The sequence below is a fragment of the Buteo buteo genome, chromosome 18 (genome assembly GCF_964188355.1).
Source record: "Buteo buteo chromosome 18, bButBut1.hap1.1, whole genome shotgun sequence".
Classification (NCBI taxonomy): Eukaryota; Metazoa; Chordata; class Aves; order Accipitriformes; family Accipitridae; genus Buteo; species Buteo buteo.
Window position 1 is genome coordinate 2,231,521 of NC_134188.1, and position 25,929 is coordinate 2,257,449.

General features: G+C 35.0%; 1 protein-coding gene across 2 annotated transcripts in view; it reads right to left on the reverse strand.

Moving 5' to 3' along the window:
• Positions 1-25,929, reverse strand: part of NBEA (neurobeachin) — a 510,817-nt gene that overhangs the window by 343,046 nt on the left and 141,842 nt on the right. For both annotated transcript variants that reach the window (XM_075050577.1, XM_075050576.1), the window contains exons 11-20: positions 21,868-21,976; positions 19,307-19,459; positions 18,354-18,522; positions 8,975-9,054; positions 8,130-8,192; positions 7,924-8,021; positions 5,857-5,949; positions 2,623-2,731; positions 439-520; positions 112-235 (exon numbers count right to left, since the gene is read on the reverse strand). In XM_075050577.1, the coding sequence (XP_074906678.1) occupies positions 112-235; positions 439-520; positions 2,623-2,731; positions 5,857-5,949; positions 7,924-8,021; positions 8,130-8,192; positions 8,975-9,054; positions 18,354-18,522; positions 19,307-19,459; positions 21,868-21,976 (1,080 nt within the window). The remainder of the gene's footprint in view (positions 1-111; positions 236-438; positions 521-2,622; positions 2,732-5,856; positions 5,950-7,923; positions 8,022-8,129; positions 8,193-8,974; positions 9,055-18,353; positions 18,523-19,306; positions 19,460-21,867; positions 21,977-25,929) is intronic.

The following is a 25,929-nucleotide window of genomic DNA, read 5'->3' on the forward strand; positions in this document are numbered from 1 at the left end:
TTATTTTTTTATATATTCCATTTATATACAGTATAAAATTCTACATAGAGTATAACAGATTGCTATTGCCCACAAATCAAGGATGAGAAAATACACTTTGTAGTGACATACCTTCTGTTTTCACGGCTATTACTAAAGAGTTTTATCATATCGGATAAGAACAAACGTCGAACTTCCATCAGCTCTGCACTTGGCGTGGAGTTTTTTAACAGCGTTGCCACCACCTTAAGAATCACTTTGAAAGAATAAATTAGTTACGTAACACATTTTAACAACATTTAAAAAAGAAAAGTTACTGACAGCAACTAATGTAAGTACTAACTGAAACCCGTATGTCTTTGAGACACACAAATGAATTGTTCTTGCTTCCTGAACCATATTCTTTCAAAAAACCCCATGCAATACGTTTATCATATAAACATAATATATTGTCCTTACTTGGATTCTGAATTTTCACTGTAGAATCTGGCTCCGGATGTGGTTTATGAACAACTTGAGTGCATACTTGTTCTGTCAAAATCTAAAACAGAGCATTAAGTTCCTTTTACCATTTTTAATTAAATGCTACAGCATTTCTTTGTTCATTTTTAAATTTGTTAAGAACACTTACCATGGCCACACTATCACTTCACATAAAACATTTTGGTAAAATATTTTTGTTCTTGAAGAATAGAAACAAGCAATTCCTCTGCGCAAGGATCAAGATTTTCATGGTTGTACAGTGGCTGGTTAACTAACTTTTTAGTTAGCTGACTAAATACACTATAAAGGTGTTTTAAAGATATTTCATTCATATTCCTCATAGTGTTATACATTCAGAGATCAAAAATTCCTTCATGAGCACTGTACATCAAAAGTTATTCTCATACATTCCATCCATAACCAGACCCAATAATTCTTAAAAGTGGGTTTGGTTTTCTCCAGCTAGGAAAGAGGAAGAGTCACAGCATTCCACAGGAATAATCCTGGGGCTTCACATAATGAGCAAGACAGATGATTCTCCTGTTCCGTGAACTGTACCTGACAAACTAATTAATCTGTATTGAGGCAACATCACAGACCTTTCACACTGGGACACCTGTCACTGTTTCAATGCATGCAACTTTATTTTTAAGAACAAGCTAAAAATTTAACAATATTAATACGAGATTCTCAATGAGTACATTCAAGCAAATGTATTTCAAAATAGAATAATTTCACTGGTAATTCTTATTTATTTTAAAGCAGAACTTTAGCTCATTCATTAATCAATAATCATTAATCATTAATCAATAATGTCAGTTGTAAACACGATTATCTTTGAATGGGTTTTTACATATTGGTATTTAAAATAGAATGCAAATATGCCTTTGCTTTTTATGAGAGAACACAGAAAACATCTGCATCAGTTCCTTGGAAAATCTTTTGTACTTATGGCACTCAACTCCTTTTTCTCCTCCTCTGGCCGTTTTTTAAAATGTAAATGTCTGTGGATGCTGGACCTCATGAGGCCTTTAATTTTGTCACCGAGTTATGTATTTTCTGAGAATACCAATCACAGAAGTTCTCAGAAATCTGAATGCAGGGACATCTAGAATGTGACACCCAAATGGTCAAACCACACGGGTAAGCTCAGATATGTGCAATAAAAAAGAACTTGACATCTGAGTAAGTCATTGGCAAATAGGTGACATTTAGGTTTTTACAATCATAGGAGAAAGTTTTGTACATCACTCAGATTCAGAAATACCAAGCACTCCTTTAGTCTTCTGTGTCTTTTCTGGAACCAGTCCTGACTATCTAGCTATTACACCTCTTTGTGACTAAAAAAAACACATAAAAAAAACCAACCAACCAAACAAATCTTTCTAGTGCATAAGGTCCTCAGAAATTGTAAAAGTTTCAATTCTAAGTCACCTTTTTAAAAATAATTGAAGGTTGGACATGATCTTTATGCATTTGCAGGCATGAGGACATGGGTTTCGACGAACTTGATGTTGACAATATTTTGCTTTACTAAAATTGCTCATCACCAAAACTTAACTTTCTACAAGAGCCTGGTAGAACAGTTGAATGCTTTGAGGTAACATTCATTCGCCTCAAGCAGCATCTGTTACATAAAAGTGGTTGTGTTCACTTATCATTTTGGCATACTATCAGCATTACTAGTTAAAAAAGAAAAACATCACTTTTCAAAATTTTGTAAACTTGAAAGAATGTCACAAAAAAGAAAAAGAAAAAAAAAGCCGTCTCATTGGCTCCAGCACTTTCAATTTCAATGGAAAAAAACTCCTCCAAACAATGGAGGAGTAAGAGCAATTGGAGGTCTGCAGTAACTTTATTTTTTTTGTGTGTGGAAACTGATGAACATCTTAAATAGCAGGATCCCTTCCATCACCCTTTGTAATGCTATAAGTGGAAAGTTTTATAGAGACTATGTTAAAAATTATGACATTGTTAATACAAATATCCAAAGCATGGCAAAATACATTCTGAACCAAGAAATCCTTTCTTAAAATTTCTACTAAAATTTTCTCAGAAGTCTTGAAAATCAGGATATTGTAAAGCACAGGGTCACGACAATATAATTAAGTCATAATTTTTACAATAGACATGACAATCTCTATGTTTAATAATTTGTACCTCATAAAGCGTGTTATATGTTGTAACGGTCACTGTATTTGTATGCAGCATCAACCTTTCTCCAAGCAGTGTGAAAAGACTGTGAGTATGCATGATTTCAACCTTTCGCCTGGAAGAGAAAATAAAAACACTAGGAAAATGCCAAGCATGTTGAACATTTTAAGTATATGCAAAAAAACCCAAAAGCCAAATATTTTGATGTTGTACTAGAAAGTTCTTAAACTCATTGTTCTGTAAATATTATGAAATAAACGTCAAGATCTTTCCCAATATGAACGCAATTGTAGTAATACACAAAGGTTCTCAGAAAGCAATGTTGTATTTGGGATGGGCTTTTGTATAAAAGAAATGACACACCATTCTCACCCTCCATGACTTTCACAGTGGAAAAAGACGAAGGAATCCCTTTCCATCTTACTCAGGCTGAGAGAGTTCAAGATGTTCATAGGCTGGCTAAAATGCGATCACTGCTGAACATATCTTTTGTCACTGTCTCAAGGACTCAGGACAATCCAGCCTCAGATTTTCCAACATCAATACTAACATGTACAGATTTATCAGTACTGCCATTCTCTTTACATAGCATTCTCTCATGCAGCCAAAATAATCAAATCCTGGAATAACATATGTTACAATGCAAAGGAAATAAAATCCTGACAAGTTATGAAATTCCAAGTGATTTAAGTGGATTTTGTAGCTAGGATGAAAAACTACTCAAATCTTAAAAAGCAGAGAAGAAAGCAACTCAGATCAGTGAATTCCATCTGTCCCAAAACACTACTTTTAAAATTGGATATAGCATCATAAATAAATAGTACTTCTCTTAAATTGCATCATTAAATTTATCTCCTACTGTAATGAATATGAAATAAAAGACATTGTTCAAAATAATTACTAATCTATATTAAAGCAGCAGAAAAATATGAAATAAGATAAAATACAGTAAAGTTTCTGTAAAATTTCATGCATTCAAAAGCTAAGAAACTCCCTTTTCATGATTACTGACGATAATAACACAGGTTTAAATTGCATACATTCACGCTAGAACTTTTGAAATTAGTACATTATATTATAATTTTCAAATAACCACAAAAGAGAGAGGCAACAACTTCTAACAGTGTGTACTCTTCCGCGCACAGAAGAGTGTTCATGAGTTACTTATGAGACAAACTACAGGTATTCAACCTTGTGAGCTATGATGTAGCACATGGCAGTGAAAATTCATTGGAAGGTTTAAATGTGCAGATAAAACCCGAAAGTAAATAACTGACTATGATTTCAGTGGTGGCATAGAAAAAAGCAAAGATGGCAGAGAAGGAAAAGAACAGGACCTTGCCAACTGTTAAGGTTAGACAAAGTAGTCTATCATCACAGATCACAAAGAAAAATCAATTAAGTTATCCAGGCTCTCATCTAACACATTATTGGTCACTTCTCCTGAGAATCAATTACCTCCACTCTATAGCTTAATCTGCAATGAATATCTATGAACTACAGCAACGGTAATTGGTTTTGTACCTACACATTTGTACTTAATATTGTATTGGTTCAGATTTCATACATCACATTATAACATCTCTATGCAATTCTGCTTTAGTGTATTAAAATACAACGCCTGTTTCCTCTACTGTGAAACAGAAATGTAAGTGCTTTGTGATTTATGTAGCTTATAATTTTATAATCGCTTAGAATTTCCTGTAGTTGACTACAGTTTTAAAAAATCATGTGTATGCGTATGTATGTGCACAAATAGGCACAGCTCACAAGTGCTAGCTGTAAGACACGAAAAGGAGGGGGCATTTTTACTTGCTGAAATCTACATAAAATGTGAACCTCTACAGATGTTCGGAGGTCTGAAATTTAAAAAGAAAAACTTTGAAAGCTACACAATATTCAAGTGGATTTCAATGACTTCAATTACATGAAAAATAAAGTTAATTTTGTGCTAAGTACTTTCACTCAACAATGGAAACTACACCGATAAATCCATAATTGCAAGTAGATGCTAAGGACCAGAAAATGAAATTTCAGCTTCTTTTTCTGTAATGTTCCACTAACAGAGTTTGCTACTTGATTTACTGGATAAGCTATAAAGATTTTAAACAAATGTACTTATTTGGACACAACCAGGCTTCTGCACAAGTCAAACCTTCATCTGGTGTACCTTACTTAATCTGACTCCTATCGATGTGAATGATTTTCAGCAAGTAATGTTTGAAAAGCCCTTGGAGATTTTTGAGTGGACTATCAATTTGCTTTATTAATTCCCAGAACACTGTTTTGGCTTGCTGGAGCCCAGCAGAAAAATCCCATTTGGGAGCATATTCTCAGCTAACTGTCTCTCAATTATACAGTCATACTTTATTGATCTCGCTGAGAAGAGCGTGCCTGGCAATACTGCTCTCTGGCTGGGCTCCCAGCTCCTTTCCCTCCTAAGGAGGCTTCACCTGACAAAGTCTCTTGTGAAGCACGCGGCTAATTTTTATACCGCACAGTCTCCCTCCAGAACATCGTTCTGGGTTAACCCCAGCAGGAAGCTAAACACCACATGGAGAAGGGGAAAAGCGAGCAGCAGCAGGTTACGCAGCACCGCATGCTTTTTAATTCTTTCTTAACACCAAAATACGGAGGATGAGACTAAGTACAACTATTTTGTGATACCAGTTCTTTTTAAATGTATTTCTTGCTGCCACATTTTATATGTGAATACTTCTTGCCTAGAGGTATGTCCTTACTGTTTGCTTTTCCTTCTGAAACTTTCCCATGTGAATAACATATTCTTCTATTTCATTTTTTCCCATCATTTTAAAGCTATTTTTAAAAGAACTGCCCTGAAACTTTTATTGCAATGACACTGAAAATTCCAGTAACAAATTTCTGATGACACTCATATGTTTCCTGTTATGCTTAGCTGAACGTGCAACATACATTTATAAAACGCATTTCTGGAAAATGTTTTTCAATCATTTTAAGACTTGAATTTCAGCATATCATATGTTTGGTGGACAATCACAGTATCTTTTAAAATGTCATAGTACTAACAAGTTAACTGGAAAATTAATTTTATCCTGATGTATAAAGGTAACAGAGTGTGCAAATTATTAATCAGAAAACCTAAAAATTTTATTTTAATTAATTTCTAAAGACTGTCAAAGAACATACAGTAATCATGACAAAAAGACAAGAATTGTGAACTTAAATACACCACTATAAAAATTTTTAAACTACACTTACTTATGACCCAAGTGTTTAAGAAAATATCCAAGGACCTTCAAAGCTTGCACCCATATACTCTCACTTTTGGAAGCCAATAACTTATAAATTACTCTAAAAAAGAAAAAGAAATTCAACAATTTGTTTTCGGTTTATTACTAAACATCACATATATAGGTTGTATTTCACTGAACAGAGATATTTCTTAATAATAAAACTATAAAAGTAGTAATTTACACAAAATTGAAGGATATAGTGAAAGCACCAAGCACAGTGTAAGGGTTTGATTATGAATTCTTTAGGTTAGAGAGATGGTGTCTTTTGGTTCAGTTCAATGTTTTATAACAGAAAGTGACAACCTTATCTTATACTTCTACCTTGGAACAATCAAATAAAACACAGTCTGAGCAGTTGTAGCTTAAGAGAACGGAAGAAGACTGGAGCACATAAGGTCAGATCCTGGAGTTTCTTGGAGTACCTGGATGCTACTGAAAATCTCTTTTCATTCTTAAAAATCCTACTCAATATCCTTTCTACACAGGAAAGGGTACCTGCATTTAATCACAAGATGTTTATACTGAAATCTCATTTGTCAAAAGAAAAATATGGCAATATGTTACACAAAATCCCATATACACCTATGAAGCCACATCCTCATTGCATCTAAATTTGCAGTAGACAAAAAAAAAAAAAAAATACCCTCTGTTTCTAAATTCTGGATAAAAAAGGCCTCAACATTTAACTAATTTAATTTAGTACTTACTTAATTATTATGATCAGTTTAAGCACCAATTCTAGAGTCTTTCAGAAAGGAAACCAGCCTTGATTTGAAGGCACCAAGAGACAGAAAACATTACCCTTCCCCTAGAGTGGTCTTCATCAAATTTGTAAATTTATATTTTAGTTTTCCATTTGAATTAGCTGAGCTTCAGCTTTTAGCCATTTTTTTTTAGTCTTTCTCCAGTATAGAGCACTTTAGCAGACAACATCTTCTTCTCTTCAGAGGACTTATGCCATTATCAAGTGACCTCTGAGGCTTTTGTTCCCTGATAACCTAAGCAGACAAACCCCTAATTCTATGTAAGGGGCTTTTTTTTTTTTAATACTTAAATGTTGCAATTCTGTGCATTCTCTCTACTTTTTCAACACAGACTTTTAAACACAGAGACTGCATCATCAAACAATTTTAATATTGGTACCACAAATGTTCCATAAAGATCTCTTAAATCCTCTAGATCAGTCTTACCCTTCTTTGAAAGCTGTCAGGAATAGTATTCTGTCTGAATACAGACAACTATAGGCAGAAAACAAAGTCCTAACCGTGAGTACAATGAGTCTTCCCCTCAAGTACCATTGCCATTCAAACAGTTTGAAGTACAAGTATTTGTATGAAGGTCTTAGTATTTTGGCCAAACAGAGCTTGAATTTAACAGGTAGGAGATTTTTCTTTTCCCCCTGTTTTACAAGCCCCTTGCATTTTCCAATATATTTTCAGAACAGCACAAACCAAAATTCTACAGTAAATATTAAATTATTAACAAGAAAATTATTAATCTCTGGAAGAAATTGCATTACCAAAATAAGCATAAGAAGAAAACAACAAAAATACTGCTTCTCTGAGATTTATCGATTATTAATTTTACTGTCAAACAGATAAACATATGAAATCCGCAGACAGTTTTTTTAATCTTTTCAGAGAGAACTTGAGAGTTTAGGGTACAATTTCTCTTGTTCTCCTCTTCTTTCCTCCACATTATGTTAAACATCTGAAGACAGAATATTCAAAATTATCCTGAGATAGATACTTGGCTTTTTGATGCATCTTGTTAATTACAAATTCTATTTGAGATTGAGAAGCAAGCACAACAGTACATTTACCTTCAAATATCATAATAATAACCTTAAGTGGAAAATTTTTTCCTCCAAGCTATCATCAACACTCTGTTTTTGACAAAAAATATAGCCTAAGTTAATAAGATAGTAGTTTGAAAGATCAGCAAGTGTGATATTTATGTGAAAAAGCAGCAGTCTGGAGAGTGATGATACTGGAACTACTTTTAAAGATATTTTCTCACTTCACTGTCTTACCGTATCCCATTTCTCTGATCAAAGGCAGGTATCATGGATGCTGGGTGTTCGGACATTAGTGCCACTAGCAGCTGCAGCACATCATGAATATTTTCATCCTGTATGACAAGCATCAATGTTATTCTACAAACTAACCTCAACAGCAGGCTTCCCATAGAGCTGGTACAATTGATTACAGTAAAAACCAGGTAATTACAGAAATGTACCTCATGCATTGTTAATAAGTAATTTAATATGCTCTGCAGTTCATCTTCCTTCACTCCTCGATCCTAAAAAAAACCAACAAAATGGTGGGGCATTATTCAGAGAAACTACATTCTTTAAGTTTGGCTCAAGAAAAACTTGGACCAAGTCAAATAATCCTACAATTCTGTGCTATTTAAACTCAAAAGACAAAATTCTCTCTTTCATTACATTGCTTTTCCTTATCACATTGACAGTTCCAAAGAGTGTGAAGTCAGGCCTCTATTCCTGCTGAAAGGATTCTTATAGCGTGGGCCCTCAGATAGTATAAACTATTACTGCCATTCCTCCAACCCCTGAGACAGAACAATAAAAGCCAGAGGAATAGGCCAGGCCAAAACATACTGGTTGTCAGTCTAGTCTCAAATGGCAGATTATACCTCAAAAACTGTTCAGCTGTCACAGAAAGAGTCCTAGACCATTCCAACCAGTGGTAGAACCAAAAAAAAAAGGATAAAGCAATAACCAACTTAACAACTGCCATTACCTATTTCATTTGATCAATCAAGCAACTATCTACTATCACAAAAAAAAAAAAAAAAGCCCAGGTACCTGAAAGGTTCTGTAGTGTCATATACTATTCCTGCAAGAACATTTAAAAAAAATATATGTGGCATAGTTTGGGGAGGTTGATAAGAAATATTGTATGGATTTACTGCCTCTATGTTGATTAGAAGTATGTGCAGGAACATTAAAATTAACCAGAAACAGATTCAATACCTGACAGGTATTACATATTTATTACTATGAAAGAACCTATTACATATAACAGATCTCAATGTTTTCCATCTGGAATAGACTGTTTTACCTTCAATATAAGTTGTTTCAAGAACAGAAGCATAAATGCCCTTAATGATATGATTTCCTTCTGTGAGGGCCGAGGACCATCTGGAAGAAGCAAAATATACCACTTTAAACATAAACTAATTCCTTTAATGACTGCGGCTTCTTAAGGAAATCACAGTTCCTACAACAGATTTAGTATTCTATTCATTATATAAAAGTTCATATTTGCAAATGATATCATTTATAACCCTTCAGAATCACATTTTACAACACCAATATATGTAAGTGATGTTTCATTTGGAAAAAAAGAAATCCTTTTTTTTTTTTAATTTTTTTTTAAACAAAGATACAGGAAGATGAAAGGTAGTAATCAGGTCTAGACTCACACAAACAAATAATGGTATATGTTCTGTAGATGTCTTCATATGAGCCAGGAGTTTCAAATCCAAATATAAGCAACTACTCTGTTGACTAGATCTACTCAACTGACCCAACGTCAGTGCCCAATTCAGGATAAACATTATTAGTTCTATTGACTACATTGGGTTGAATTCCACTGAGAACAATGGGAGTTTAAATACCTAGTACAAGCTACACTATGGACATGTAAACTTAAAAGAATCTGAATACAAAGTTGAATCTCACCTAAAATATGTGATAACAACTTGGAATAACTAAGCCACTATGTTAAATTCCATCTGAATGAAAACCAACAGAGAAAGGTTTAATGAAATATTAGTGGTGGCCATTACCTGTAGCAGAAACTGAAACTATTTAACCAAAGACAAACTACCATCTGAAGAAAATATTAAATTTAAACCAGCATCTGTGACCCATATACTTTAAACAATTGTGCTTGAGGAAGTACATTAGGAAAACAGAAGTATCTACAAAACTGAATAAGAAACAGAGCCTGAACAACTATATTCACTTGAAACTTGCTCTGTTGTATTCTCCATTCTCCCCTTTCATAAATAGTTAAGGTTGAACTGGAAATTCCTTTGTTAAGTTTCTACTTTTCAAACAATGCATGTGATAGACAGTCTTAAATTTTGCACAGTGAAAATAAATGCAGCCTAATTTATTTTTTCATCAACCACTTCATCTTATGCTGATAAATACATATCAAAGCTTAGCAACACTCTATGTCTCACTATTATTTCCAATCCAGGTGAATGCAACTTTTTAATGAAGATTTTTTTAGTCTCTGGTGCCACTCTTTGAAGTGAAGCCACTGCCATACACGCAGTAATTCAAGTTCGCAACACGGGCAAACCTGAAGGTAAGTTATATTTGTTTGACTAGCAGGAACAAAAAGAGTAGTTAATCCTCTCAAATTTTCTTCCCTGTTTAGGAGTGGAGAGAGGAGAAATGGATACTCTTCAGAAAGGAGCAAATAAATCTCAACCTCTCCTCACCACCATGTGTAAAACCAGGAAGGATATTGTTCTAAGAAATCCATCATCTAGGCTTTAAAGATATAGATATAGATAAAGTTTTATATCGATACATTCTAATGGCACCATGAAACATCTATTTCCCACTGTAAAAAACAGAAGTTGGATTTTTTGGTACTAGCTGCAACTACGTTAAGTATTGCATGCGTTTTTATGGCAGTGTTGTGCTTCTAGGCAACAACTATTTTTTTCCCTAATTCAAATGCAAATTCAACTCTCCTAACCGCATCGCAGAAATCTGTTTCTTCGCACGCCCTCTTGCCTCCTACACCTTATTGGGATTCAATATCAGACAATATCTGAAAACCAGGCCTAAAAACTGAGGCATTTTTGTCTTTTCTGGAAGACTGTCATTATGGAAACAGAAAACAGAACACTAAGGCCATGGGGAGTTCTGCAAAGCATTTCGGTAACAGAAATTTTAAGGAGGGATTAAAATGAAGATATCCCAAATTAACCGGGTACCTGTTCAAAGATACCCGAGTTTTATACTTGTTATTTACATACCCACTAGTTTCTCTGGAGATGTGCAAGAACCCTGAAAAGGGTTCTTCAACACACAAAAGGTACCAGAGGAGTTGTTGCTTGCAGGTTATATGCCACGCAGGCAAAACGGTCTTTCTCCTTCAGTCCTCCAGAACTATTTATTCCTTGTACTTTGGTTGTGTCTTGAAGCTTCACTGCATTAGAATCAGAAGAAGGGGACAGCCTCTACCAAAAAGACTTTATTAATTTGAAAAATTAGAAGAGGACTGGTAGAGAAAAACAAGAGAGGCTGGAGAAACTGGAGGCTATGTAACCAGGAGAGAACTACAAAGAGTGGAAGAAAGGTCTGCAGCAGTACTAATGCAACAGTCATCTGATACAGATTGAATGGAATTAATCTGGGAAGTTGTAAAGCTACATAAAATGGGTTTGCCACCATAATTGTTGTGTCATCACACTTTTTGGCTTCATTACTAGTTGAAGAACTTCATTACTAGTTGAAGATTTATTTTTAAAAAAATGCATTATTGACCAAAAATGGCATAATTTATGCTATAATTAAAAAATATACATTATACATACATACATTGAGGTAAAAAGAGACAAGTAGATGGTGTTTTTCAACTCAAACATTAAAAAGTAGTTTACTGCCTATTAGTCTTTGTGCTTATCACTGGATATAGACAATTCAGTGTCACCATCGCTCAGAAACTGATGAACAGCACTGCTAAAGACTAAAACCAAACTCAGGCCAAATCAATAAGATAATCCTTTTAAGATCAGGTACAGCAACCATAAGTCCCTAATACAAAATAGCAACATTCTTGTTAACTGGCAGGGAAAGGATGCCTCCCTTACCCCACACCTGGATGAGTCACTAAATCATTTCCTGCTTTTAGACTCTTTATGTATGTTTTTATTGCAGATAGCACATGATTTGCATCAGATTTTTTTTAATATACACTGTTAATGAGAGTTAGCCTGCTTTATCCAGACAAAGATAAATGAAAAAAATTTATCCAATTCATCCCTGTGGCACAGAGCAATTATAGGGGCATAATCCAGGACTAATTAAGAGGGAGTACGTAAACATATTCACAGGGTAAAGTACAATTAGTACTGGTGTAAAAAAAAGATCGGGAGCTTTGAGTAACAAAAATAATGATTTCTAATCCTGTCTTTGGAAATAAAACATTGTGTTATCAGTTCTACAAGCAACCAAAGGCAACATTCTTCCATCTGGCTTTTTATATGTAAAAAGCATGACTTTTCTACTCCTTAAATTAATAAAACATGATACAGACAGCAGTATCTGATCTCCATGCATGCATAAATAACATCACATGTTATGTGGATCACAGAAGGACCTACTTTTTATCTCACTGTTGCAAAGCTAATGAGAACTGAGTTCCACTCTAAACCAGCCCTTGAAATAACTATGTGCAACTTTTTCTGCACACAAAAAATATAGTTACGTTCTCCTTATAATAATTTTCGTAGTTCCCACTTTTCTAGCTCATGTTCAAAAATATTAGACATTAAAAATGTTCTTGGAAACTCTGTTTAACATGAGCTAAGTGGGACATTAACAACCATGCATCCTCTAGCAGGAAGCAAGATACTGGTTCTAAAGGTCCATTCAGAGTAAGAGTTGGGAAGCACACAGGAAACACCAGTATAGAAAAAGAAATGCTTGGCCAACAGCTCAAGAATGAACGATACTCCTCAGTAGTCTGGAACTTAAATGCACATTTCTCTCACACAACAATGAAGTTGCAAGTATTTCATAGGGTTGCTCCACAACAGGGTCCAAAATTACAATTTAGCACAATACCCTTCTGAGGGTTTTTAACACTGAGTATCCCAAGTTATTTTTTCTTAGGAAAAAAACCCACAATATTTAGTTTATTTTTCTATTATTGGCTTCATTTTATGCTTCCTCATTAATGCACCGCTGTTGGTCCCATTAATGCACCACTGTTGGTCCATCACTATTTTCAGAGAATGCCATACAGTTGGTAAGTAATTCCACTGAAGATCTGAAGATTTTTCAAGGTATAAATATCCTGGTGGGCTCTAATAAGTGCTCTCTTAAATTTACAGAAATTGTATATCAAATTAATTCAGCAACATGGAGAATTTTTTTAAAGTGCATAAATGTTTTATTTTTCTTCAAAAAGGTTAATAAAGAAATTAAACTATCCAACAGTTTAATAGACATCCAAAGATGAAAATACAAAAGTGTGTTTAAATTTTTCTCTGTTGCTCTGATATCAAAGATGTGTGGTTTGCCCCTTCTGAAAGACAATCACAGTTTGAATTTTCTTTAAATATCAGTCTAGTATATATTTTGGAAAGACAAAACATCAAAGAACAACAAAGCCTGGTAACATAACTCTAAAATGTCCCTGGCAGCTTGAAGTATTATCATTGAAATGCACCCTCTACTATAGAAAGATAAAGAGTTAAATCTCTCCCTGCTTGTCCTCTTATTAATTCCTGAAATCCACAAAAGGAAATAATTACAGAGAGAAGTAACATAATTTTAAATAATTTTTACTCAGTTGCCTGCTTCACTATGTCTTTAGATGCTGCCACTGTTGGACAACCCTATGACCTTCTCCCACCTTCACATCTCATTCTGTACGATTTAACAAAACATTGAAGGCATGCACATGGCAAATCAAAGGAAGAGCTATAATCATAGTTCAAGCGTAAAATGCAAAATGTAATAAAGTTTAGAATTTCTTCCCTGTGGAAATTAGTTTGACATTTTTTGCTCTTCCTGACATGAGAATTATTTCACAAGTTTACTTTTAATATGGTCTTAATAAAAGACAAGTCACTTTTGTCCTGTCACCTATTTATAACCGGTAATTTAATTTAAAAAACCCACAAACACAACACAAAAAAAAAGAAACTAAACCTCATTATTTTAAACAGAAAACTTGCCTCCATTATGTGGATCTATATCTAAAATGTAGAACCTACTAAGAATAATTACCAAGCAAGCTGATAAGTATACATTTTGAAAAAGTGTTTCTAATACTTCAGAAGGAAACAACAAAAAAAAAGAATTTAGTATACTTAATCCAAGAAGAAATACCAGCTTGAAACAGGAAAGCAATAATGACAGAAGATACAAAACCAAATTTGAAAGAAATATCTGAGCCTTTTAAATAATTCCAAACATTTACACCTCCTATTTTATAAGCTGAATACCAGGAGAAGCAAGGGGGAAACTGTCATTTAAGAAAACAGCATTAGCCAAGTGGGAAGCTTCAATACTGAGCCACTGTGGCTTCAAAACAAGGTATACTAAACTGTCAGTACAGAAAACTCACCCACTTTGTGCTTTATTAAGACAGGAGAAGGCAATAAAACCTTGAAGCAGAGTAACTGTCTGCACGTAATAGTAAATCAACACTAATATTAAAAAGTGTTTCAGTACCTCTGCATAAAAAATGATATGCCTAGAAGACAAGAAAGCATCACACTACTAAAATGTCTGCATGAATAAGCTTACTTTCTAATATGACAGCAAATTACATGAAGGCACTATAACACATAAAGTCAAATTTCAGATATTGGCAAGAATTCCATTAAAGTATTCTTCAGATCTGAAAATTCTGATGTGAAGTTAGCTTGACCATATGCCATTTTCTCACATCATGACATTTTTCTATTTCTTACAGTAAAATTGCTGTTCATAGTCCTGTTCTTCTATTTTGAAATATCAAATGCTGCTGAAAAATGCAACAACTCTAACATTCGCATAATTGTATTCTTAAAGGGTAAGTTTCTTACTTTTACAAACTTCTTTTTACACATTATTCTACATTTTAACAAATGATAAACTTGCCAGCTACATGTGGCAGTACTGGCAGTATGCAGGCTAATAAAAATCAACACAAAACCAAAATCCTCGAACAGTTAACATTTTTTAAATATTAGGATTGGTGAAGTTATAAGTTGCTGAAAGAGAGGTGGAAAGAAAAAAAGCATTAAGCATATTAACCACAGCTACTTACAGTATTCTAAGACGATATAAGCCTTAATCAGCCAGACCTGCATATCACATTGGCAGATTGCACTTAATTTTAAAAGAAAGAGCATCTGGTGAAGAAAAGCAATGTAATATCCAGGTGATTAAACATTATGAAAAGTTTTCAGGAATACTATAAATGGAAAGTAATTAATGTGAATTTGATAAAAAACTAGTATGAAATTAAGTTAATATGAGATTAAATTTAGCAACCCATCACCTCAGCAATTATTATATTGCCACAGTCATTTGCTTGCAAATCACCACAGTTATTACAGCTGTATTAGTCAGAAGCAGAAGCTACGTGTGAAATAATAGCAAAAAAAGTCCTGGTGCTGATTTGCACGGAGAAAATTCCATAGCTATGCTGGATTTGCACATCCATTGCTATATCAGTGCTCTTCCTCCCTGATAAGCCGACATTCTGCAACTCAACACAAGGAGAGTCATTTTTACAGACGGGAAAGAGTACTACAAAATACTTTCTTATAGTTGTATCAATTACGTGGGATTTTCTGCAGTCTAAACAACAGGGAGGAAGGAAGATGGTAAGGAACAAGGAAGAAAGTTGAGATGAATCTTTAAAATAGTCAAGTTTATCTATAAATCTAACTAAAGAAAAAAAGGAGAAAATTCAGATATAGTGGATATAATAGGCATTTTGAAAATGTGCATGGCCTCACAGTTTATCAAACACCTTCCCAACTACTGTATGAAGGCCTTAGTAATTGTGATTTTTTTTGTTGTCATACTGTTACACCAAGCAACCAGTAATTTGCACTATCTGGTTACCTTTCAGGGACCTACCTGGTTGCCTTTCTCAGAAAAGCAGAATATTGTCCGGAACTGACACAAATGAGAAAAGAATGTATTATATCCTTAAAGTAGGTAGGAATGAAAGAAAAGGTAGGGAAGTAAAACAGCCATATGTATGCTAATTTAGAGTTAACTGATTCATTTCTCATCCCTAATTTTGTGTCCTTGTGTACCCCATGCCTTCTGTTCAGATTTTGATGAATACATCAAAATTTTTTGATTTTTTGTAGCTATTCAACTGGCATTACACATACAAACACTCCAAAAATACAGCTAACTGCAGAGAGGCAGATCTGGGCAAGATAAAAACAAGCCCTACCTCCTACATAAAGAAATGTCACACTCTTTCCACAAAACAGCGAGCTTAGCCAGAGGGAAGTCTGTAATATGCGATACATTTTCCAAGTGTTGTTAGGTACTAGTATCACGACACAGTACAGGAATTCTTTAATTAAAAAACAAAACAAAACAAACCCCAAAAACCCAAAACCACAAAACCCCCTGGAAAAAAAATAAAACAAAACAAAAAAAAACCCAAACCAACAAACAAACCAAGAAAAATTACAGCAATAACAAGTAGACAATATTATCAAACGCAGAGTCTCAAACTAGTTGAGGAATTTTCCAGGTCTCTGTCTAGGTGTAAATATGGTTGACACTCGGAACCTTTACCTCCCAAGAGCTGGTCATTCAACAGTCGGAAATACAAGTCCATATTACAAGCTGATCAGCTGAGTTTTTAACATCCTAATTCCTCACTGAGCTCAAATACGGTTTAACTTGTCTGATGGCAAAGCTGTACCTACGGAGCACGACAGTGTAGCCCTCAATAGAGCAGAGCTCTGAAAGCACGAAGCTGGATAAAGTCAGTCCCAGGGTAGGATCCAGCTCACCCTGATTTCAGACATCTAGAGTGTAGCTGCCAAGAGGTGAGACCAGCTTCTCACCTTCCACTGAAGCCAACGGAGACCTAATCAATACAGCCAAGAGAGTCTAAAAAGCAACTACCCTTCAAACTAAATAGTTCTCAAGGCTCTGCCGACTAGGGGTAGGACACAGCTGCCGAAACATACTTCTCAGTGTGATTTGACACGCCGTCAGGTATCCAAAATAGCCACACAGAACAAGCAGATTTGACAGAGGATGCACAGGACACCTGCATCCTTCTGAAGGCAGGTGGGATGCTCCACAGAGACTAAAATGATGCTAGAAACCCAGATTCAGGCAACTGACTCCTGCATTCCACTGGCTATAATTGGCAGACGTGTAGCTCAGATGGAGACACCTTCCTTGTAGGTACCAAAAATGAACTTATTTCTATTTTGGCAGAGGGAATCCAGAATCACAGTAAGGGAAAATATATTTTATCACTGACAAAAATTTCAAGCTAATTAAGTAACCACCACAATTAATTTTCATAAACTGATATTACGAACTTTTCGTTCACATGAACGGAGAACAATGTCCTTTTGTTAGGTATTTTTAAAGCAAATTTTAATAATTTTATGAAGAATATAATTCATCTAGTATTATACCATGAGAGAACTACAAATGAGGTCCCAGCTCCAACAGCAGTTCTTCCTGTGAGCCTCAACAAGTTACAATTTACTGCCTATTAGGATACCTAACCTAGGATAAGAATTTTTCCTTCCATTTTTATTTATTAAAAAAAAAAATATTGAAGGAAAACCCTATGCATATAGCTCACTTACAAATGAAAAACTTATCCAATAACTTAGATGTTATAATGTCACTTTCTTAAATATTTGGATATGTGGCAGCATAACATAAAGCACTAAAACATTCCCCAATTATTCAGTTTCTCAGCATGACAATAATAGTTACAGAGTAAAGATAATTAATAAGTTCTCCTATATCAATTAATTCTTTAAGAGACTTTCAGACAAATCCTCGCTGCTTTACACAAGTAGTCAGCTAAACGTAATGACATTACAGCTGGAGTGTATAGGATTAGCATGATTTGATGCTCTGGTTAATACACATCTGTTACATGCAGCGTTTAGCCGGTACATATTATTGTATTTTGTTGTTGCTGTCATTCAACGCTTCCTGAGCTAAGCTGAGCACTATGTGCTATAAGCAAAGTTAAATCAATCTCTATTTTATAAGGGCAGAGAAAAAATATTATTAAACTGGAAATACAGCTTCAGAGTTCTCAGCAGTGAGAACTAGAGGTTTCCACTCTGTTTTCAAGGTCACTTAACACTACCAATCGTTCTAACCCCACAAAGCTTTCTTTGGCATACGAAATACATTGAATGTTTCCTCTCTGGTACAGAAGAAAAATCAGTGATTTTAATAGGTTTCCTAAATTATGCCCACATAAGCATATGCTATGCGAGTGAAGACCAGAGTTGGACTCTTCTGGGAATACATATAAATGTACGGAATTCTCATCAGAGGTGCGTGATACACCAGAAGTACTGGCACAGTCTTCCTGCTGTTGACCACTGGTACCAATTATTGCCATTTACTTACCTCCTTGTCTACAGATCCAAGGAGCTTTCACACATTTACATCATAAATCTTCCCATACAAGAAATGCTTATATTTTCTTTCTTATGCATTGTACTTACCTAGTCCTTTAGGAGTAATGCCACTGCTATCAGCAGGATTAACCACCCAGTAGTAGTACTTCAGTGTGTGCATCAACTGCAGCACTGTTCCTACTCTGCGTATAGTGTTATAGATCGTAGCAGTTCCAATGAATTCAGCTGACAAGTAGGTATACAAAGACAGCTGCACCTGAAGAGTGACATAGTTATCCACATAAATGTAAATTCTGTATTAGTAGCCTTAACTTGTAGGGGTTTTAGGATTTACTTTGGATATGATAAAACAAGACTAAAAAATAATTACAACTTCAGTTAGGGCAGGGACTGGACTGACACCTGGAATGACATCCAAAGTTCCCTTCCAAACTACGTTTTCTATGATTCTATGATTTAAGTCACAATAAACATACTACTTTGTTTCCTATTCTGGCTTTTTATACTAAAAGCACATATTTTCAGATTTTAGGACCATGCCACTTTTCACTTTGGTACACATTCCTGAACTGTGATTATTTAGGAAAACAACTAATTCATTATTACCAGAGATGAATGATAACTTTTTATAGTTTTTATCAAACCGAAATACATAATTTAAATTAAAATGAAAGGTTATGTGAATGTGTACCAAAAGATTTCTCACCTTTTGCTTACAATTAAAAATACATACTTTTATGCTTAATCTTTTGGGTAAAAAACTGTAATGAAACCACTGAAAAAGGGACTGGGTTTCTAGAAACAGCCTTTTAATAGAATTAGCCAGAACCTTAGCCAAGAATGTAACTGCATTTAGGAACTTATAAAAGACATTGGAGAATATAGGTAAGCAAAGTATAGACTTCATGATCTAAAAAAATCTTTGCTATTACCATGTTTTAAAATAGAAAAATTAAAAACCTAAGTACCATGGTATAAAAGAATACTAGTATTTCACTTCTTTGCAGAAGAGCCGTAACATCGCTCAAGTGTACAATTACCTTTGCAGGGGTGTGTATCCAGATAGCAGGATTAAAAAGGATGTGATCACATAATTGCTTCAGTAGAGGTGCTCCATGAGACAATCCATCCAAATATTTTGCAAATGACAAAAATTGTTCCAGAACTGCTCTGGTTATATGAACTCTAGATGACTGGGGAAAAATAATCAGAAAGAACAAAGATAAAGAAAAACCTTCTTCTTTAATATACTTACAGCCAAAATATGAAGTGATATTTTCACCAGGATCATCTTTACTAAATACATGCAACATCATGTGGTTTTATGTCATTGAATATGAAAGGAAAGTAAGAAAAAAATTATCAGCAACTTATATTTTCTAATAATACAGTCTTTCTAATGGCTACATTTAACAGGTTAAAAATATTCACCAATAACTGAGGTTTGAATCCTTTTTCTTTTTTCCTTTCTTATTTGTTTTTTGTTTGGTTGGCTTTGGTTTTGTTTTATTATAATCCAGTCAGGATTCTACATTTTACAGCACTGTGCCTTGAGAACTTAATCTGAAGTCCTTAACTCTTCTGCAGTTAATTACGTGTCTTACTGAAATTAGGTGTCTCAGTATGTAAACACACATTACTGATAGACTTGCTTTCATTGCTTAAACATAAGTAGGTGTTTGAAGGACTTGGGTTCAAGTTTCCTCAAATTTCAAGAGTACTTCAGTTTCATAGCATATGCTAGAAAATCACTGTCGAGACCTGCTCCTATGCAGTAACATGGCACGTGGACTTTGACAAACTTCTTTATATACTAAGTTAACAAAAGGAACTAATAGGAAAACCCACTAAACATCCTTCCCCTTGCCTTCTCTACAAAATGTTCCAATTACTTTTAATGCTGTAAGTACAGTCTGGGAATATGCAGATTTGTTATTTTTAGAAGTGAAATCCATTTGTCAGTAATACAAGTTCAGCCTGGATGCTGAGTTTCCTTTGTGTACATCACAATTCACAATAAATAGTCTGCAACTAATAAGAACAAAAATGTTATTTTGAAGTTCAAGTCAAGCTTTCTGTCCTCTCTGAAGTATTTGATTACATGCAAATGAGCAACAGATAATTTATAAATAATAAAATTGAGCCTGGCTAAGAAACAAAAGGATTTTTTCCTGCCATATGTGCTAACTGACTAGAAGCATATACTGAAAAAATAAATACATCCTTTTGAAAAACTGCAGCTAAGGAAAATATAGCATAACCCCCCCAGAAAACAGCATATGCTCTAAGAATTATGTTGTGACAGAAATCAATCAAAATCCTTTAAATATTCACATACCCTGAGTTTAATGACTGTAGCAGGTGTTAATTAGAATAGTACGCAAACTTTTTTTTTATTTATTTCATGTACTACATTCTAAATTGATGTATTCAAAGTGCATAAACCACAGTGCTCTATTCAAAAGAAAGGGACTCCATGAGGGCTCATGACCCTGCCTGTATATAACTCCAGTATATAACTTACAGCACCGGAGCTAACAGCTTTGTAAATTCACTCTGGTTATGTCACAAGAAAACCAACCATTGGAAAAAATCCACCTTAGACTAGTTCTTTGACATTCTAAATCACACTTGCTTAGTACAGAAAACATAGAAGCATAGAAAATAATCTGCTTTTAGGTATCACTTCAGTGAATGTAAAGTCTTTCTACTATAAGAATGTATTTCCCTAGCTGAAAATAACATAGGGAGCAGAATGAGAGAAATTATTTATCATTCAAATTTCATATATTTTTAAAGGCGAGATTATCATTATTTAATTTCACCATCGGAGAACACAAAGCTCTGGTCATAACTTCTTCTCAAACGACTGCTGTACTGACCGCCTGCTAATGAGAAATACAGTAGCAGACATTCAAGAATGTCAGAACCATGAGATTCAGATTATTAAATCACAATAACAGGGTTTCGTGAGGGCTTTGGGCCAGGAGGCAGGTAACGTTCCTCAGACAAGCATCTGAAGTGAACCTCAGCTTTGTAACTGCTCATCACGTCTGAAAACAACCAAGTAAAGGGAATGCCCCTTGCAACTGTTTCTTTCAGAAATGAAATTATTTTACAGTTTTTCTTCTTAAAAACACAGAGCAACTATTTCAACCATTTCCGAACTGAGCCACAGAGGATTAACTCAATTTTTATTAAGATACACAAAAAAAGAAATTTAATCCTAAATTATGACATGTCCGTGACGTGCTTGTACAAACTGGGAACAAGAGAACTTTCCTAAACGAGAGTTTGGGGGACAAAGAGAGGAGAAACACAAATGAAAATACATTAAAGTGATTCACAAACAGATCTAAAGTAAAAGCATAAATTAGACAAACCGGATCAACTCTAGAAAACTGATTCTTTGAATATTAGCATATAAGAGGATAAGGAGGATGAAAAGACTCCTGTACACAACTTATAAATATTACAAATAAAAAATACCTTATATCACAAATACATTTTATTCCACCAGTCCTTCGAGCTAAATGATTGAAAATACCACAATGACAGTAGAAATAGTAAGAACAAAGACAAAAAAAACCCCCAAACATACCTTTTCAAGGAGGTAGCCAATGACTAGAAAGCCTTTTCCACCAAGCATTTGCTCTTGCATGGCTACTGAACTCTTAAGAAGCTCAACCAAGAAAGCCAATAGGGTAGCACTGCATGTAAAGAACAAGCGTTTTTTCAGACTACAAATGTAGAAAAATCAATCTGTTAACATTCTCAATATTCGCCAGCTATTAAGTGAACAGAAACGGGCTTAAAGTGGTGAGCAATTCCTTGAAAGAATACAAATCTTACTTTTTCTGTTGACAAATTTCTCCAATGATTGTTCACATATTACAACGGTAGGAGTGGGAGTTCATATTCAAACAGAAGTGCAAAATCATTTTGTCAGCTCTGCTGATTTGACCAGGACTATCCCAGGTTTTAAATATCCAGTCCTGCAGCTTGCAGTTCTAGCCAGAGTTTTTGCAGTTGGAAGAGGCAGGAGATGATGAGTGGGGTCCAGCTGACAGTGCTAGAATGATGCAGGCAGGGGCCATGTCAACCATTTTACCATCCAGGCTATGTCAAACAGCAAAATTTGCAGCCACTACGTATTTCATCATTCCACACTTTCAGTCCCTAGAGTCACTACTACCACAGAAATGAGGCATAAAACGGCTGAACATGCACGTGGGCAACGATGCCCACCACAAACCACAGTGGAACAACGGCAGGGTGGAGAGCTTCCTTCATACTTTCTCCAGACCAAACATTAGAACAATAGCTAGGCCTGATCAAATAAAGGTTGCGAATCACTCTCATCCAGTTAGGAAAGCACAGAGAGAGTCCAGATGCCACAGGGAAATCACCCAGCAGCCCATCCCAGCAGTATCTGTAAGTGAGGTGTTCAGAAAGCACAGTGAGGGGGGAAAAAAGCGTTCAGAAAAGGTTACAGTTTAGAAACAGAAGAGATATGAAAGGCTTCAGGGGACAGACTCAGCAAGAAAGTGAAACTGTTATGAAAACCAACGGCGGAAACATATGACAGATCAATGCACCATGGGAAAAAAATTGCAACCGACTCTTGGGTGGTGAGAGGGAAACAAAAATACGCTCATCTGTTGCTGAAGAACCCAGAGGAAAGGGAGAAAGAAAAAAACCCAAACTGTTTATGACAGAAAGGAAATATTTAAAATGATTTTTCAAATATCTCAAAAAGGTAGATGACAGAAATGCATTGTATTGCATATACAATGCATACATAAAGTCATTATTCCTTTTCTAAAAATAAAAGAGGTGCAACAGTTCCTAGCTGTACAGACAAATCTCTGCAACCATGAAAGCTCTCACACAGGTCGCGGGCACAGGCAAGGGTGAAAACTGTGGCTTTTGTAGCTATGAAAAAGTGAACTAAAGGAAATGTCCAACCTGCATTTTCTAAAGTTCAACTTTACTTACAGTATCTAGTCAGCTAAAGGTTCACTTGCTCTCCAAATACAATCTTTTACTTTAAATGTTGAGATTGGTTAATCCATGCCAGCATCAAAAAATAATCAATGTGCTGAGGAAAACAAGATTTATTCTATTTGGTGAGCAAGGCCGCCATGCAAAAAGTACACAGTGTAGGCAAAGTACATGCTGTGAACATGAAATAGTGCCTTGTCTTGCTTCATTGTTGAATGGTCACAATAATCATTCTAAAATCACATACAGAATGCTCCACAGAGTGTCAGCAGTAAAAGAACACAGATAATATCCATTTACAGTGCTCCAAAGCTTTTATCAAAACAGCCTGTCAAGCTGTCACATCAATTTCAAACCAGGTTATATGCATCAATTTTTTCTTACCCTGACTGAAAGTTTCTATTGTATTTGTCATCTAAACTAAGATGTTCATCATTTTTACTACATGACAATCCATAAGAAGCTCATGTAAAGGGTTGAAGATTTATATTTAGAAACTTCTTTTAAAAAAATTGAATAGGTCAAAGAAAATTCCATGTAGATGGTGCTTACTATCATCCTTTATGAGTAATTGTGTGACTTAGGAGGACAACCCATTATGCATAAAGTTAAGAAACGGCATACGTCTTTGCAGGATTAGGACCTAAATTACAATAAATACTATTAATATTATATTGAAAAGTCAAAAAATATTCTTAAAATGGATTTAAAGGTTGTTGTACCATGAACATGGCACCAGACTTAAGTTTGAAAGGTTCTACTTCCATTTCTGTAAGTGATTTATCAAAAGCCCTTTTCTTTGTGTTGCAGTTTATGTGTCTATTCTATGAATTTAGCTGTAAACTCATGGGCTGGACTTAGTCTTATCTCATATTAATACAATCTCTACTCAATTGTTAAAAATTCTGATAGGACTCCGAACAAGTTATAACACATTGACACCCGAACAATAAAGATTTTTTCTCTCTTTACTTCTTTTTTTTAAGTGCACATAAAAGCCACCAGTCAACTCAGAAATAATCAGTGGCCAGTTAATGTTTAACCATGGCACAGACACAGAAACATACAAGCTGGTTCTATGCAAGAAAGACTGTTAACAACAAAGTTTATTAATTCAGATGCAGATAGAGCCCAAATATGACGTTTTAGATACCAACCATCGTTATGTGGGGTATGCCTGAACTAATTAATCCTGCCTGCCCACATTAGATCTGCACAGAGCTACCTTAGCTGTCACCGCAAAGTGATGCCAATGTTTCTAGTTCCAGGAAAACGTGTTAATTCAGCCAACACCTTTGTGAATTAGCTACGCCTCTTCCTCAGTCCAAAATGGCTTTTAGCATCTATCGAACCAGCCATATAAAGACACCGCAAGCCAGCTCTGCAGAGTCAGCTCAGGTCTGCAGGCAGTAACTCTAGCTCCTAATCCTTCTGCATTATCCAAGATTGCCGCCATAAATAACAGAGTTGACTGTAGTATATAGTAATTCAAATCTTGGGATAGCACACATGAATGCATCATTACACTTTACACCTTCAAGCACATAAAAAATTCCAAGTACCAGACAAAGCGGCCGTTAAGGAGAACCGCCTGGCAGTCACAGAGGCACAACGAAGTTTGAGATGAAAGCTGTATAGGACCACAGTATTGATAAAAATTAGCACCATAATTAAATGTAAATAGTACTTTGTCCACAGCATTATGCAGGAAATAAAGTAATTAAAAGATCTATAATATTTTAACTGATAGAACTGTGAAATTAAAATGGAAGTGGTTTTGAACTCTCACTGCACGTACAGTACTGGAGCTAATACTACCTGGAGGTGATGATCAGAGACAGGCAGAAAACAGATTACATGCTTAGTCTGATGTTTTTCAGAAATCTTGCTTACACTTGTTTCCTCCTCCTTTTTTGGAGGAGGAAGGAGGAAATGAAACTGCACTAAATAACAGCTGTTGCACAAAACACTGTTTTTACATGTTATGTTCTCTGTCTTACATACTTTATGGTAGAGAGCATTCAATCTCCCTGAAAAGACCCAACAGTTGACAAGTCTCAGATAAGCCTAAACTTCTCTTTCCCACATGTTCAGACTGACCTCAAGCAAACATTTAAGTGTGTGCATGTGTGTGTGTGTATATATATATATAAATCCATACTGACATAATGGATCTTTTCTCCTTAATATTGCCTTCTAAGAATTTAGTCTTCTAGAGAACTGACTGCTTAATTTAGAGGATTGTATCCAGAACTTTTAACATATTTCTAAGGATAGTCAATTTACGTAGTCATCTTGGCAGCTGAAAATAAACTAAACCTGAAGATTTGAAATATAAAAATTTTTATCAGCAGAACCAGGTTGCCAAAATTATGCTTTTAAAAAGGTTGCTGTTGACACAGGGGAAATAATATTGATTAGAGGACTGTCTTCTAAGAGGAACAATTTTTCAAACAGAATTTAACAAACTTACCAGTAACTAAAATGCATCGGATTGCTGCAGGGCTCACATTAAACTTGCAAAATTCTGTGCACTGCCATACAAAATTTCTCTCCATTCTTGCCTATTTTCAACTCCCCTAGATACAAAGGCAAATATAAAGGATACTTCAGCCCATTCCTACATCTCCTCTATACGATGCCCTGCCTAGAGCAGATC